The sequence below is a fragment of the Oncorhynchus keta genome, chromosome 22, assembly GCF_023373465.1.
Source record: "Oncorhynchus keta strain PuntledgeMale-10-30-2019 chromosome 22, Oket_V2, whole genome shotgun sequence".
Taxonomy (NCBI): domain Eukaryota; kingdom Metazoa; phylum Chordata; class Actinopteri; order Salmoniformes; family Salmonidae; genus Oncorhynchus; species Oncorhynchus keta.
Genome location: NC_068442.1, coordinates 6691335 through 6706080, shown reverse-complemented (window position 1 = coordinate 6706080; position 14746 = coordinate 6691335). Strand labels below are relative to the sequence as shown.

At 42.2% G+C, this 14746-nt stretch overlaps 1 protein-coding gene across 2 annotated transcripts in view; it reads right to left on the bottom strand.

Annotated features, from left to right (window-relative positions):
• Window positions 1–14746, bottom strand: part of LOC118400970 (F-actin-capping protein subunit alpha-2-like) — an 80964-nt gene that overhangs the window by 46764 nt on the left and 19454 nt on the right. For both annotated transcript variants that reach the window (XM_035798030.2, XM_035798031.2), the window contains 3 exons: window positions 10273–10336; window positions 1581–1632; window positions 1343–1406 (listed from right to left, as the gene is read on the bottom strand). In XM_035798030.2, coding sequence (XP_035653923.1) covers window positions 1343–1406; window positions 1581–1632; window positions 10273–10336 — 180 coding nt within the window. The remainder of the gene's footprint in view (window positions 1–1342; window positions 1407–1580; window positions 1633–10272; window positions 10337–14746) is intronic.

Sequence of the window (14746 nt, the reverse complement as noted above, 5' to 3'; positions counted from 1 at the left end):
GTTGGAACCAGGGGTCTTTACCTGAATGCAGTTCGGCATCATAACCGACTTCAGTGGGCAAATGCTCACCTTCGATGGCCACTGGCATGTTGGAAAGTGTGCTCTTCACGTATGAATCTCGGTTTCAACTGTACCGGTGTCGTGTGGGTGAGCGGATTGCTGATGTCAACATTGTGAACAGAGTGCCCCATGGTGGCGGCGGGGTTATATGGTATGGGCAAGCATAAGCTAAGGACAATGAACACAATTGCATTTCATTGACGGCAATTTGAATTCACAGAGACACCGTGACGAGATCCCTGAGGCCCATTGTTGTGCCATTCATCCACCGCCATCCACCTCATGTTTCAGCATGATAATGCACGACAGCCCCATTTTGCAAGGATCTGTAAACAATTTCTGGAAGCTGAAAATGTCCCAGTTTTTCCATGGTCTGCATACTCACCAGACATAATACCCATCCCTGTTTTGGGATGCTCTGGATCGACGTGTACAACGGCGTGTTCCAGTTCCTGACAATATCAGCAACTTTGCACAGCCTTTGAGCAGGACTGGGACAATATTCCACAGGCCACAATCAACAGCCTGAACAACTCTGAAGGAGAAGTGTTGCACATGAGGTAAAATGGTGGTCACAACAGATACGGACTGGTTTTCTGATCCACGAACCTAGCTTTTTAAAAATAAGTTAGATCTGTGACCAACAGACGCAGCATTATTCCCAGTCGTGAAATCCATAGATTAGGGCCTAATGAATTGATTTCAAATCGACTGATTTCCTTATATGAACTGTACCTCAGTAAAATCTTTGAAATGGTTGCGTTTATATTTTTGTTCAGTGTATATGAGTTGTGTGACCCATTCCTTATATTCATGACATTCCGTCTAGTGTGCCAACTAGAACATTTATCAGTGAATCATAGCGTTACCTAGGCAACAGCACAATCATGCTGAACTGGAATAGTACCAAGAGAGGAATTCATTGTTTGTATAGCAAACACAGAAACAACACAATCAATTTCAATGTGACAAGGCTAATATTCTTCAGTTCATCCACTTAGACATCCGTAAGGCTGGTCTCATTCATTCATCTAGTCCAAATGACCAGAGCTGTTTATCCCTATAGCGATTTCTGTTTCCAATGACACTAGGTCAATAGTCACTAGCATCATAGGGTACAGTTCTGGAGGGGCTGACTACAGTGTCTTGTTTCTCTGCATTTCCAGAGGACATGGTGAAGACCATTGTATTCTGACAGATGGCTTGACTCCTACGGGACGCTCGTCTCTCAACTGACAGGCAAAAAATTGCAATCTGACTAAAGACTATGGGTGTAGCCTACCTGGTCTTCATATTGATCTACTTTCACCGGAGTAAACTGGTCCACGTTGTACTGTGCAAAAGCACTACAGAATCAAAACAGAAACAAGCTTAAATCAGTGCCAGCAGTCAAATATTTCCTGGAGAAACAAATGACTATTTCACAGTTGTCAATAGTACATTCACTCCATGTAGTAGATTGTTTGACGTCAACTGACCACAAGTCTGAGTCACTTTGACAGTAAAGAGTGTCGACTTACTGCGCTGCGCCTTCCCTGAGAAGATTGTCATTGTTGAGCAGCAATCGTACATCTGTGGGGAAGAACAGAACCACATGTCAGAGCTCAGAAACCTACAGCAAACACAGAAGGATTGACACAAAAAAGTGCACACCTAGCATGGGGCTAAAAATGACAAATCAGAGCGCGCGAGAGAGACAGCGCGCAAGAGAGACAGCCCGCAAGAGAGACAGCGAGCAAGAGAGAGAGACAGCGCAAGAGAGAGAGACAGCGCAAGAGAGAGAGACAGCGCAAGAGAGAGAGACAGCGCAAGAGAGAGACAGCGCAAGAGAGACAGCGCAAGAGAGAGACACAGCGCAAGAGAGAGACACAGCGCAAGAGAGAGACACAGCGCAAGAGAGAGACACAGCGCAAGAGAGAGACAGCGCAAGAGAGAGACAGCGCAAGAGAGAGACAGCGCAAGAGAGAGAGACAGCGCAAGAGAGAGAGACAGCGCAAGAGAGAGAGACAGCGCAAGAGAGAGAGACAGCGCAAGAGAGAGAGACAGCGCAAGAGAGAGAGACAGCGCGCAAGAGAGAGACAGCGCAAGAGAGACAGAGCGCAAGAGAGAGAGACAGCGCAAGAGAGAGAGACAGCGCAAGAGAGAGAGACAGCGCGCAAGAGAGAGAGACAGCGCAAGAGAGAGAGACAGCGCGCAAGAGAGAGAGACAGCGCGCAAGAGAGAGAGACAGCGCAAGAGAGAGAGACAGCGCAAGAGAGAGAGACAGCGCAAGAGAGAGAGACAGCGCAAGACCATTAGAAACAGAGAGAGAAAGATGGACTTAGAATGATGTTAAAGAAGACATGAGAAGCTGACACAAAGAAAAGGGCTGTGAAATCAAAAGAGATGAAAGGAGAAGCGATGGCACATTTGTAGCGGGGAGTGTGTGTGTTTGGCTGCGATAAGGAGGAGCAGACAGCCCCCCAGCGCTCCTCAGTGACAAAGCTAATCATGATGGGGGCAGGATTATACGCACGCACAGCCCTCAGAATCCAGCCAATAAATAGATTATCTTTAAACCCTCTCCCCAACACACACTTATCCTCTCAATTCCTCCCCTCTTTTCACAACCTCATCTCACTGTCAGCTGCTTAAAGGAGGCTCCCCTGTCCTGTGACAGTGTGTCACATTTGTAACTGAGAGGCAGTGTGTTAAAGTTCAGACATATCGGTAGGGATTGTCTAACGTTTGCCGCACACAGTACTTAGCACCTCTGAACACTGTGGGCAGTCGGTCTCGTTTGTGTTCACACAGCAAAGACCTTGAAGTCCTAATGTTCGTGTTGCTTATGGTGTAGATTACAATGTTAGCTAGGTAGTGTTGGTGTAGGTTCCTTGTTCCTTGTCAATAATTTGCTTATTGGTGAAATCAGCAATCAGACAATATCTTTAAGTAAATCAAAAACTTTTATGAATGCAATTGCAGACAGAAGTTGACAATGAGAACATAGCATGCATGGTTTAAGTATGCTCTCTCTAATTCTCTCAGAGGACCTGAGCCCTAGGACCATGCCTCAGGACTACCTGGCATGATGACCCCTTGCTGTCCCCAGTCCACTTGGCCGCGCTGCTGCTCCAGTTTCAACTGTTCTGCCTTCGGCTATGGAACCCTGACCTGTTCACCAGATGTGCTACCTGTCCCAGACTTGCTCTTTTCAACTCCCTAGAGACAGCAAGAGCGGTAGAGACACTCAATTATCGGCTATGAAAAGCCAACTGACATTTACTCCTGAGGTGCTGACTTGTTCCCCCCTTGACAACTACTGTGATTATTATTATTTGACCATGCCGGTCATTTATGAACATTTGAACATCTTGGCCATGTTCTGTTATAATCTCTACCCGGCACAGCCAGAAGAGGACTGGCCACCCCTCATAGCCTGGTTCCTCTCTAGGTTTCTTCCTAGGGTTTTGGCCTTTCTAGGGAGTTTTTCCTAGCCACCGTGCTTCTACACCTGCATTGCTTGGTGTTTGGGGTTTTAGGCTGGGTTTCTGTACAGCACTGATGTACAAAGGGCTATATAAATACATTTGATTTGATGTTTACGAGTAAGTTCTGCAAAATAGGAAAGGGTCCAAGTTTATTTAATATGCTTGCAGTGATGTAAATGCCTACGTCAACACCTTCTACTCATGAGACCAAGCCCATGCATATACAGTTATACAAACTTGCAGGAGAGACAATAGTTCCAGTGTTTTCTAAGGGCTCAGCAGTAATTGTATGTCTGACTTGTCTCAGCTCTTTCACTCCCCTGCAGGGTTCTGTGTCTATGAATCTCTTTTAGTCTTGAGGTGCTTTCTTACAGACACCCTGTTTTGACTGCAATAACTCACATCTCTCAGACCGTTTCAATATAAGAGGCAGAGACGAGAAAAGAACTGTGGAACAATATTAAACCTTATATAGCCCTTCCCCTTCTATTAACAATATAAGAATAATCAATTATTATAATAAATTAATCATTTGGTGCAGCCCCTATCATGACCCCCATCAGTAGCTAGCTGCGCTAAATGTTTCTATTTTGTAGAAGGCCCTTGTTGATACTAGCCAGATGACCAAAGATAGATAACAAAGAAACAATCAAATGTACTCTCCATAATCCCATAGTGCCAGTGCCAATCCACATCAAAATGTTTAGCTAGCCCAATAACATTAGCATATTCGCTAGCTAGCCCAACATAGCTAGTTACAGGCACTAACACCGGCAGCGGTTTCATGGAAACTAGCTAATCCACTAATTATAATGTCAATACTAGCTACAGTGTTTAGCTAGCTTGGAGGAAGTATTTAGCGTTGTGTGCATTGCGTCTGTGCACTTAGCTAGCTACCATTGCATATGAAGTGTGACTGGCTAATCTGTGGCTGTACAAAGAAAATGCCCGCTTTCCTTCCTTTCTGTTGTCACTCCTGTTGGTTCCCCCATGTGGGGGTTCGTGCTTTCTGACTGGCTCAAAGTCAAGTTGTTGGCCTCTGATGGGCATTGCCATTCTACAAGTAGAAACGATAGGTTCGTCGCTACAGAGGTCGGCACGTAGCAGGTACCGCTTTTGTTCTAGCAAGAACAGGAAAGGCCTCCCAATGAGAGTACCTATCAGCAGTCTGTCAGCAGTGAGATTCTATGTATATTTCATGCTTTAGTGTTACTGTGTGCGTCAATAACCAGGTTTCATTCCAACCTTTTTATGTGAGTAAAGTATATGTCGGATAAAAAAATAAGATAGTCATGATAGGCCTGATGGAAACAGAACATATTTCAGTCAACTTTCCAAATGTCGACAAAACAAAATCCGCTAGACAAGGTGAGCTCTTGTGTCAGTAAAATGAACTACGCGAGAAATGTCAACGGAACTGCTTTTCTGCATAAACATTAACATAACCATCATATCGAATTAAACGTTGAGTCACACGATGACATGTAGTGTGGTTCTCCCACTATGACTTGTTGAGAAAGCATGCAGTTTATTCAACTACAGAAGAAATAAGTTATGAACGTCACAGGGTGTTAAAAGTACAAGGTGATGAGCTTGATGCTCCTTTACAATAAATATCTAGGGTCTTATTCTGGTGACATGATAATCGATGCTTGGCTGACGTTGGGAAAAATTATAATCTCACTATTTTGTCCATAATTTTCTCATCATGTAGGATATACACAGATAGTGAGTGCTGTTGGCTAGAGAGCATGTGCCAACACCAGCATGGGTAGACTCACTCTTTAATGCAAAATAAATTGTGAGAACCATCACTAGAGCTGAAAATGTGATGCAAACCCATTTCAGTTTTATTTGGTACAGTGGATTTAACCGCAAAACGTATTTTTATGTGCACCGTCACTCACAGCCTTTCAATCTGCAGCAATTCAATTTGATGGAACAATCTCTGTCGGGAATTTTGTTTTTTTGCAGATTTTAGAATATTTGCATAAAATCTGTTGTCAACTGGATGTAAACCTAGCTAGTGTGCTAATTAGTCCCTGGGTCTTTGTCCTTCCACCAGCATGTGTGTGTTCATATGCACTGGGCTGTGGCCTCAGTGAGGAAGAGCTGCCCTACTGACTGTATGACCCAGTCTGGCTTGGTGATGACTAGGGCTGTGGCGGTCATGAAATTGTGTCAGTCGGTGACTGTCAAGCAAATAACTGCCGGTCTCACGATAGTTGACCATTCAATTTAAAAAAAAGATTTAGCATCTCCTTGCTTCCACACAAATAAATCTGTGTAATATAGTATACACAATCACAATGAATCCCTTATTTTAAGACAGGTATGAACAACAGAAAAGCATACTCCAAGTTGTCCTTATATTAGGCCCTGATTTGGCTATGCCATAAGTCTGTGGGCTACATTCATTAAAATTAGCAGAAGAGATTAGCTTAGAATGCAGAGCAAGGGGAACAACTACTTAAAGTCTCAGGGCAAGTGACGTTTGAAACGCTATTAGCGCACAGCCAGCTAACTAGCTAGCCATTTCACATCGGTTAAACCAGCCATGAGGCTGATAGGATTGTCATAAACAGCGCTGTGCTTGCGAAGAGCTGCTGGCAAAACGCACGATAGTGCGGTTTGAATGAATGCTTACGAGCCTGCTGCTGCCTACTGCCGCTCAGTCAAACTGCTCTATCAAATCATAGACTTAATTATAAACATAATGACACAGAAATACGAGCCTTTGGTCATTAATATGGTCGAATCCGGAAACTATCATTTAGAAAACAAAACGTTTATTATTTCAGTGAAATACGGAACCGTTCGGCATTTTATCTAATGGGTGGCATCCCCAAGTCTAAATATTCTTGTGACATTGCACAACCTTCAATGTTATGTCATAATTACATAACATTCTGGCAAATTAGTTCACAATGAGCCAGGCTGCCCAAACTGTTGCATATACCCCGACTTTGCGTGCAAGAGAAGTGACAATTTCACCTGGTTAATTTTATTCTTTTTTTATTTTACCTTTATTTAACCAGGCAAGTCAGTTAAGAACAGATTCTTATTTTCAATGACGGCCTAGGAACAGTGGGTTAACTGCCTGTTCAGGGGCAGAACGACAGATTTGTACCTTGTCAGCTTGGGGATATGAAATTGCAACCTTTCGGTTACTAGTCCAATGCTCTAACCACTAGGCAACCCTGCTGCCCCAATATAAATGCCTGCGAACCTAGATTTCTTTTAGCTAAATATGCAGGTTTAAAAATATACACTTCTGTGTATTGATTTTAAGAACGGCATGGGTGTTTATGGTTAGGTAGTCGTCCAACGATTGTGCTTTTTTCGCAAATGCGCTTTGGTTAAATCATCCCTCAGCGTTGCATCGATTATATGCAACGCAGGACACGCTAGATAAACTAGTAATATCATCATCCATGTGTAGTTATAACTAGTGATTATGATTGATTGTTTTTTTATAAGATAAGTTTAATGCTAGCTTGCAACTTACCTTGGCATACTGCATTTGCGTAACAGGCAGGCTCCTCGTGGAGTGCAACAAGAGGCGGGTGGTTATAGCGTTGGATTAGTTAACTGTAAGGTTGCAAGATTGGATCCCCCGAGCTGACAAGGTGAAAATCTGTCCGTTCCTAGGCAGTCATTGAAAATAAGAATGTGTTCTTAACCTCTCTGCACACGGAACCCGCTTGCGGGCTGAAATTCCACAACATACGGTGATCGCTACATAAATAGTCATATTAAACATTCATGAAAATACAAGTGTCTCACATGTATCGAAAGCCTAGAATCTTGCTAATCCAACTGCGTTGTCAGATTTAAAAAATGATTTACTGTGAAAGAATACAATGCGATTATCTGAGCATAGAGCCCCATACATTTTTTTTTTTAACCAGCACAGGCGTAACATAATCACAAACTGCATTAAAATAAATCGTTTACCTTTGACGATCTTCGTCTGTTTGCAATTCCAATGCTCATTGTTACACAATGAATTATCTTTTGTTTGATAAAATCTGTTTTTATAGCCTAACACAAAACATTTTGTGAACCGCTTGTGTTCCGTGAGTTCCGTGAAATTCCATTTGAGACGACACATTCCAGGTAAATAACCCACACAGAACGTGACTTTTCCAGTCATGTTTGGTTTCACTGCAATCAACTGGTTTGTTTGTAACACAATCAAACCTGATGGGCCATTTTGCGGGACATATTGACTGAAAGAAACCGATTTGAAGACAACATGTCATGACATCATTGTGCACCAATGATTTTCCCGCTGTTTCGTTGATTGACTGTCTTTTAACCCAATGACCACTGATCGTCTTGAAATCTAGTTGGGTAGATAGCCAATGAGCTGAGCTAAACGGAAATACGCCATGTTTATGTGTTGCAATACCAACCCATGTAGTAAGCTTCAGCGTAAAGTGAGTCATTCGCTATTGAAGTTTCATACCGGAAGAAGCTACGCATATTACGCACTGCAGTGTTTGGTGAACACGCAGATTCAGCTGTTTATATATCAATCATTATGAAGACTAAGTCAGGGAAAGCTAAATCGAAGTCTAGATATACAGATGTGTACACAATTTTAGAATACATTGATTGGGAAGGTGAGACAGAGATTGTTGTAGGACGCTTCATTTAGTGATTGTGGAGGAATATTTTTTGAACGGGAGTGGACATCGTTCTGGACTGGTAAGTTCTTATCATGCTAATGCCCTTGTTTGAAATTAATAAAATAAAATAAAAATGTGATTTAAAAAAAAAATTAGATGCAATATATAAACATGTAATGTCATGAAATGTGAGATGCGTGTGTCTGCCGCCCCACCCCAACCCACATGAAATAGCCTATTTGAGGCTGTTGAGGAGAGGGCAGGACCACACCAATGGCCAAAGTGAAATGGAGACAGTAGATCTAGCTGAAATGTCATAATATGAAAGAGACAGTAGATCTAGCAGGTTATAATAATATAATAATATTATAAACATAATATTTTCAACCTTTAACTCTCTCTATATATCTGTTTATTATACCTGTTGATACAGGGCTCATATGTGAAACTATTCTAACTGAACATTTTCTTTCACAGTGACACTGACTCCGAATGGGAGTCTTATCCGGTGTCCTGTGTGAATGTAAGTATGCTCTCTCTAATTCTCTCTCTCGGAGGACCTGAGCCCTAGGACCATGCACCAGTCCACCTGGCCTTGCCGCTGTTCCAGCTTCAACTGTTCTGCCTTCGGCTATGGAATCCTAAACTGTTCATTTTTACTCGAGGTGCTGTCTTGTTGCACCCTCTACAACCACTGTGATCTCCACCCAGCACAGCCAGAAGAGGACTGGCCACCCCTCATAGCCTGGTTCCTCTAGGTTTCTTCCTAGGTTTTTGCCTTTCTAGGGAGTTTTTCCTAGACACCGTGCTTCTACACCTGCATTGCTTGCTGTTTGGGGTTTTAGGCTGGGGCTATATAAATAGATTTGATAGAGGACTGAGGTTCTTCCAAATATTGAAAGTGTGTAAATAGTTACCCATGCTATTTTGTAACAAAAACAAATATATATATATATATATATATATATATATATTTTTTTTCTTCATATTTTTTAATCAATAAAATATATATATATATTTTTAAATCTAATTTATTTTTCTCCAGTTTTTTGGGAGGGGTGTGTGTGTGTTAGAATACCATTTTGGTATTTTGTATATAGTTATTTGTTTCAAAATGTATACCTTCATCAATTTGGCCACTTGGGTACATTTGGGCTACTTGTGTGGGACACCTGGGTGACTTCATGATAAATGTCATGTTGCACACTCATTTTGGAAGTTATCATTCTGAAACGTTGCACAAGTACTGTTGCCCTCATATATTTTTCACTGAAATTGTCCCCATCGTCCTATCTTGTTCATTTTAAAGATGATACAAAACTAAAAATAATTGTTCATTGTTTTATCTAAACCAGATCTATTGTGTGTTATTCTCCTACATTCAATTCACACAAACTTCAGAGTGTTTTCTTTCAAATGGTACCAATAATATGCATATCCTTGGTTCTGTGCCTGAGCTACAGGCTGTTAGATTTGGGTATGTCTTCAGGCGGAAATTGCACAAAGTAGGGGGGAGCTGTAAGAGGTCAACGGACTTGCCTAGTTAAATAAAAAAGGTATAAAATAAATATAAAAATACAGATTTCCCATAGTTATGAAAACTTGAAATCGGCCCCAATTTAAAAAAAAAATAATAATAATAATAATAATAATAAGCCATTCCGATTAAATCGGTCGACCTCTAATGTATTGTTGTCTCTACCTTCTTGACCTTTGTGCTCTTGACTTTTCCCAATAATGTTTGTACCATGTTTTGTGCTGCTACCATGTTGTGTTGCTACCATGCTTTGTTGTCATGCGTTGCTGTCTTGTTAGGTTGTTGTCTTTAGGTCTCTCTTTATGTAGTGTTATGCCTTTTTTGCCCCAGTCCCCGCAGCAGGCCTTTTGGTAGGCAGTCATTGTAAATAACAATTTGTTCTCAACTGACTTGCCTAGTTAAATAAAGGTTAAATAAAATTTAAATAAACAAGACTCACCTCTCTTTCAGAGCTGATAGTTAAGAAGCTTACATGTGTGGGTGTTAGATGCTAAGAGAGAAGGCTCTGTATGCGTGAGTGTTACACACCCCCCAAAAAAAAAAAAAAAAGAGGCTACACACAAAAGCTCACCGTTGAAAACTTCATTGAACTCTCCTGGTGGGGCGTGGATGACAAAGTTCGCTGCTATGCGTACCTGCAAAAACAAAGAAACACACGTCAGAAATGCAAGGGTGGGCTTAGTACCGACACAAAACTCTGAGATCAGTGAGTCACACAGGCAACGTTTTCCTAAACTTTGAGATCTCAGGTCTGGAGACTGGTGAGGTCAGCAACACAAACATCAGGACTAGCACAGGGAATATCATAGGGAAAACATTGGGTAGATGCGTTTTCATCCATTTATGGTCAACTTTCCTCTCCCTCTGTCTTTTCTGTTATTGAGGCTAAATCATGGTTGGACAAATACAGTGAGTTTACTACCACAATTCTCACTTCTCAGCCACTGTACACCCAGAGAGTTGCCCTCTCTTCATAATGTTGTCGCCTCCAGCATCTGTCTGCCCGCCGCTACTCAGTTGCACCACAACACTACTTCCTGTTTGGAGGCGATATGTGAAACGAACAGCCAGGGGCGGGCAGCCCCTCCCTCGAGTGGCTCGTGAACATATAAGGGTATGAAAATGTGCTGAGAAGCCTAGTAGTGAAGTACACCCCTCCTGCTCTCTCTGCCAGTGTAGGGCTTGGCATGTGGCTTCATTGGTTTGGCTAGTCCATCATCCCCACCCCCCTGGACTGACAAGCTGGGAAAGGGAGGTGTGTGTGCGCGCGTCTCATCAGTGGTGTGCTGAGCACCAAAGCTTCTCATGCACGAGCTGCAGACCGATTCTCATGAGTGATGATACGGTGTGAACCTGAGAGGCACTCAGGGACTCTTACGTGCGTGTGTGTGTGTTGCTCTGGAAAGGGAGTATGTGCATTGCTGAAATCCCTATGGACGAACCATTTGGATCAGGACTCCCTTATGCTTTAGAGAGATGTAAACAAACTTTACTTGAAAAATACTGCAGGGCCACTACGGGGCTATCGGTTATTCTCCATTTACACTCAACTCTGCTCTTATATCCTAGCATTGTGAGATGCTGTGCGATTCTATTTAATTTGCTCCCTCTTGGGTCGGGTCGCTTTCGGAAAAGAGAATGTGTTGTCTTAAAAATAAGCGTTATCCTCAAAAACAACCATCATATCGTTACCCTACCACCTCACTGGGTTTACTTCTATATCGTGACAACAACACGTCTGTTGGGCGTGAATTAAAAGCATGATATGCACTTCATTGCGACTATTGGGGTGATTCTCATGAAACCAATTCGAACCATGTCAGTAGTTAGTTACTAAACCATGGTCCGTGACGCATCCATTTCACCAGCCGACTTCCTAGGTTAAAAAAAAAAGGCTCAATATTAATTCAGTGCAACTCACTTGCCCTTTTCCAACCCCATAATAATATCAGTGTTTCCCCTACACTCATCTAAATTCTTGCTGGTGGAAAAAAAATAAAAAATGTAATTCAAAAATATATAATGCATCTGGAAAGTATTCAGACCTCAGGACTTCTTCCACATTCGTTACGTTACAGCCTTCTACTAAAATTGATTCAATTAATTGTTTTCCTCAATCTACACACAATGCCCCATAATGACAGTGAAAATAGGTTTAGAATTTTTTTGCAAAAGTATATTTAAAAAAAACTGAAATACATTTACATAACTATTCAGACCCTTTACTCAGTACTTTGGTGAAGCACCTTTGGCAGCGATTACAGCCTTGAGATAGGAGAACCTTCCAGAAGGACAACCATCTCTGCAGCAATCCAATAATCAGGCCTTTATGACAGAGTGGCCAGACGGAAGCCACTCCACAGTAAAAGTCACATGACAGCCGGCTTGGAGGTTTCCCAAAAGGCACCTAAAGACTCTCAAACCATGAGAAACAAGATTCTCTGGCCTGAATGCCAAGCTCCATGTCTGGAAGAAACCTGACACCATCCCTACAGTGAAGCATGGTAGGGGCAGCATTATGCTGTGGGAATGTTTTTTAGCTGTAGGTACTGGGAGACTAGTCAGGATCAAGGGAAAGATGAATGGAGCAAATGCAGAGAGATCCTTGATGAAAACCTGCTCCAGAGCAGTGGTGTAAAGTGTTTAAGCAAAAATACTTTAAAGTACTACTTAAGCGTATCTGTACTATTCATATTTTTTCAAAATTTTACTTCACTACATTCCTAAAAGAAAATAATGTACTTTTTATTCCATACATTTTCCCCTGACACCCAAAAGTACTCATTACATTTTGACAGGAAAATGTTCCAATTCACAAATTATAAGAGAGAACATCCCTGGTCATCACTACTGCTTCTGATCTGGCGGACTGGACTCACTTAACAGAAATGCTTCATTTGTAAATTATGTCCGAGTGTTGGAGTGTGTCACCTGGCTATCCACCTGTTTTGCTTAAAATAAGGAATTTGAAATGGTTTATACTTTTAATACTTTAGTATGTTTAAAAACCAAATTCTTTGATATACTTTTACTCAAGTAGTATATTACTGGGTGACTTCCACTTGAGTAAATGTTCTATGAAAGCATCTTTACATTTACTCAAGTATTACAATAGAGGACTTTTTCCACCACTGCTCCAGAACGCTCAGGACCTCAGACTGGGGTCAAGGTTCATCTTCCAACAGGACAACGACCCTAAGCACACAGCCAAGACGACGCAAGAGTGGCTTCGGGACAAGTCTCCAAATGTCCTTGAATGGCCCAGCCAGTGCCCGGACTTGAACCCGATCGAACATCTCTGGAGATACCTGAAAATAGCTGTGCAGCAACGCTCCCCATCCAACCTGACAGAGCTTGAGAGGATGTGCAGAGAAGAATGGTAGAAACTCACCAAATACAGGTGTGCCAAGCTTGTAGCGTCATACCCAAGAAGACTCGAGGCTGTAATCGTTGCCAAAGGTGCTTCAACAAAGTACTGAGCAAAGGGTCTGAATACTTATGGAAATGTGATGTTTACCCGTTTTTGCTTTGTCATTATGAGGTATTTTGTGCAGATTGAGGGGAGAAAAATGCAATACATTTTAGAATAAGGCTGAAGCGTAACAAAATGTGAAAAAATTCAAGGGGTCTGATTACTTTCCGAATGCACTCATATATTTCTGACAAGACGCGCTTTTAAATGGAGAGTTGTTGGATCAATGACTGGAAGAATATGGGAACACCTAGTATGTCATTGCATCTCACTTGTCACCACAAAACACAATCCCTTGGCTATCTTTATTCTTTAAACAGTGACACCTCTGTGCAGAGCGTAAATAAAAGACCGAATGGCACTTCATTAAGTCTATTGGCCACAGCTGTGAATATTTTATGACGCGAGACAATGCAGCGATTCTTCATCACGTGGAGAGCTTTGGTCTGACAGACGACACACACGGACAATTAATGTTCTGCAACTTTATCTATGCCTCTGACTAACTGGCTGTTTGGCGTGAGAGAGCTTGAGCTGTCGTGTCCGCAGAAGAAACAACTTTTATGGCGCTAGGTCTGAATCACACCCGGGTGGGCGGGTGCGCACACACACACACACACACACACACACACACACACACACACACACACATAGGTCATTTCACAGGAACACTGAGAACAGGGATGCTGACAGCGGATCGTGGGACAGACTCAAGAGGAAAATTGTTTTTGACACTTTCCTCAACTCCCAACAAAGGGCGTAATCTTTTCGTTTACATTTTGGGCACAATTTAGCCACAGCCACTCTACTCAATATAATCTTATAAAGAGCAATTCTACCATAAGAGAGTGTTTTTCACTTTAAAAATGTACGGCAAACAAAAGGAATGATTGCAAAGTTAAACAAACCATACAACTATGCACAAGGGCAACTTTTACCAATTTCCACAGAATAGATTACAAAAACACATTTACTTAAAAAGCATTGCAGAAGTTTGGTAATGTTGCAATCCAAAGTTTAACATTTTAAAGTGAAAAATCGCAGCATCACTGTTACCGTGGAATTGACCTAAAACATACTTAGGCCTAGACAATAACACAAAACACATACACTGTACGAACAAAGTCATGCGCACACATACACAACGAACACACAAAGACCCCCGCGGGAGCCTAGTCTTTGTAAGGTGCTGGGCAGACAGTCACCAGCTGGGCTTTCTGTTCTCTCTTGTGTTCTCTGTCCTCCAGTGATAATGTGCTGTTTGTTTGCCCACATTCACACACCCAGTAGCATCTATTATCCCAAGACACACACATCTCCAGTGGAACTAACTCTTACCCCAGAATCGCACCTCTTATCGGGACACTCCAGAACCCTAAACCATGAGAGGGAGGAATGGGAGTGGGGGTATAATCTGACCTGCAGGAATCCTATAGAGGTAGAAGACAGCACCAACTCTATTCTCTAGGAGGCTGAATCCTCTTTCCTGGCACCTCTCCATCCATCCCCATATTTGTAATGGGACCAGGCCTTTATGAATGGGCACCTTGAGAACAGAACTGGAGTAACTAGA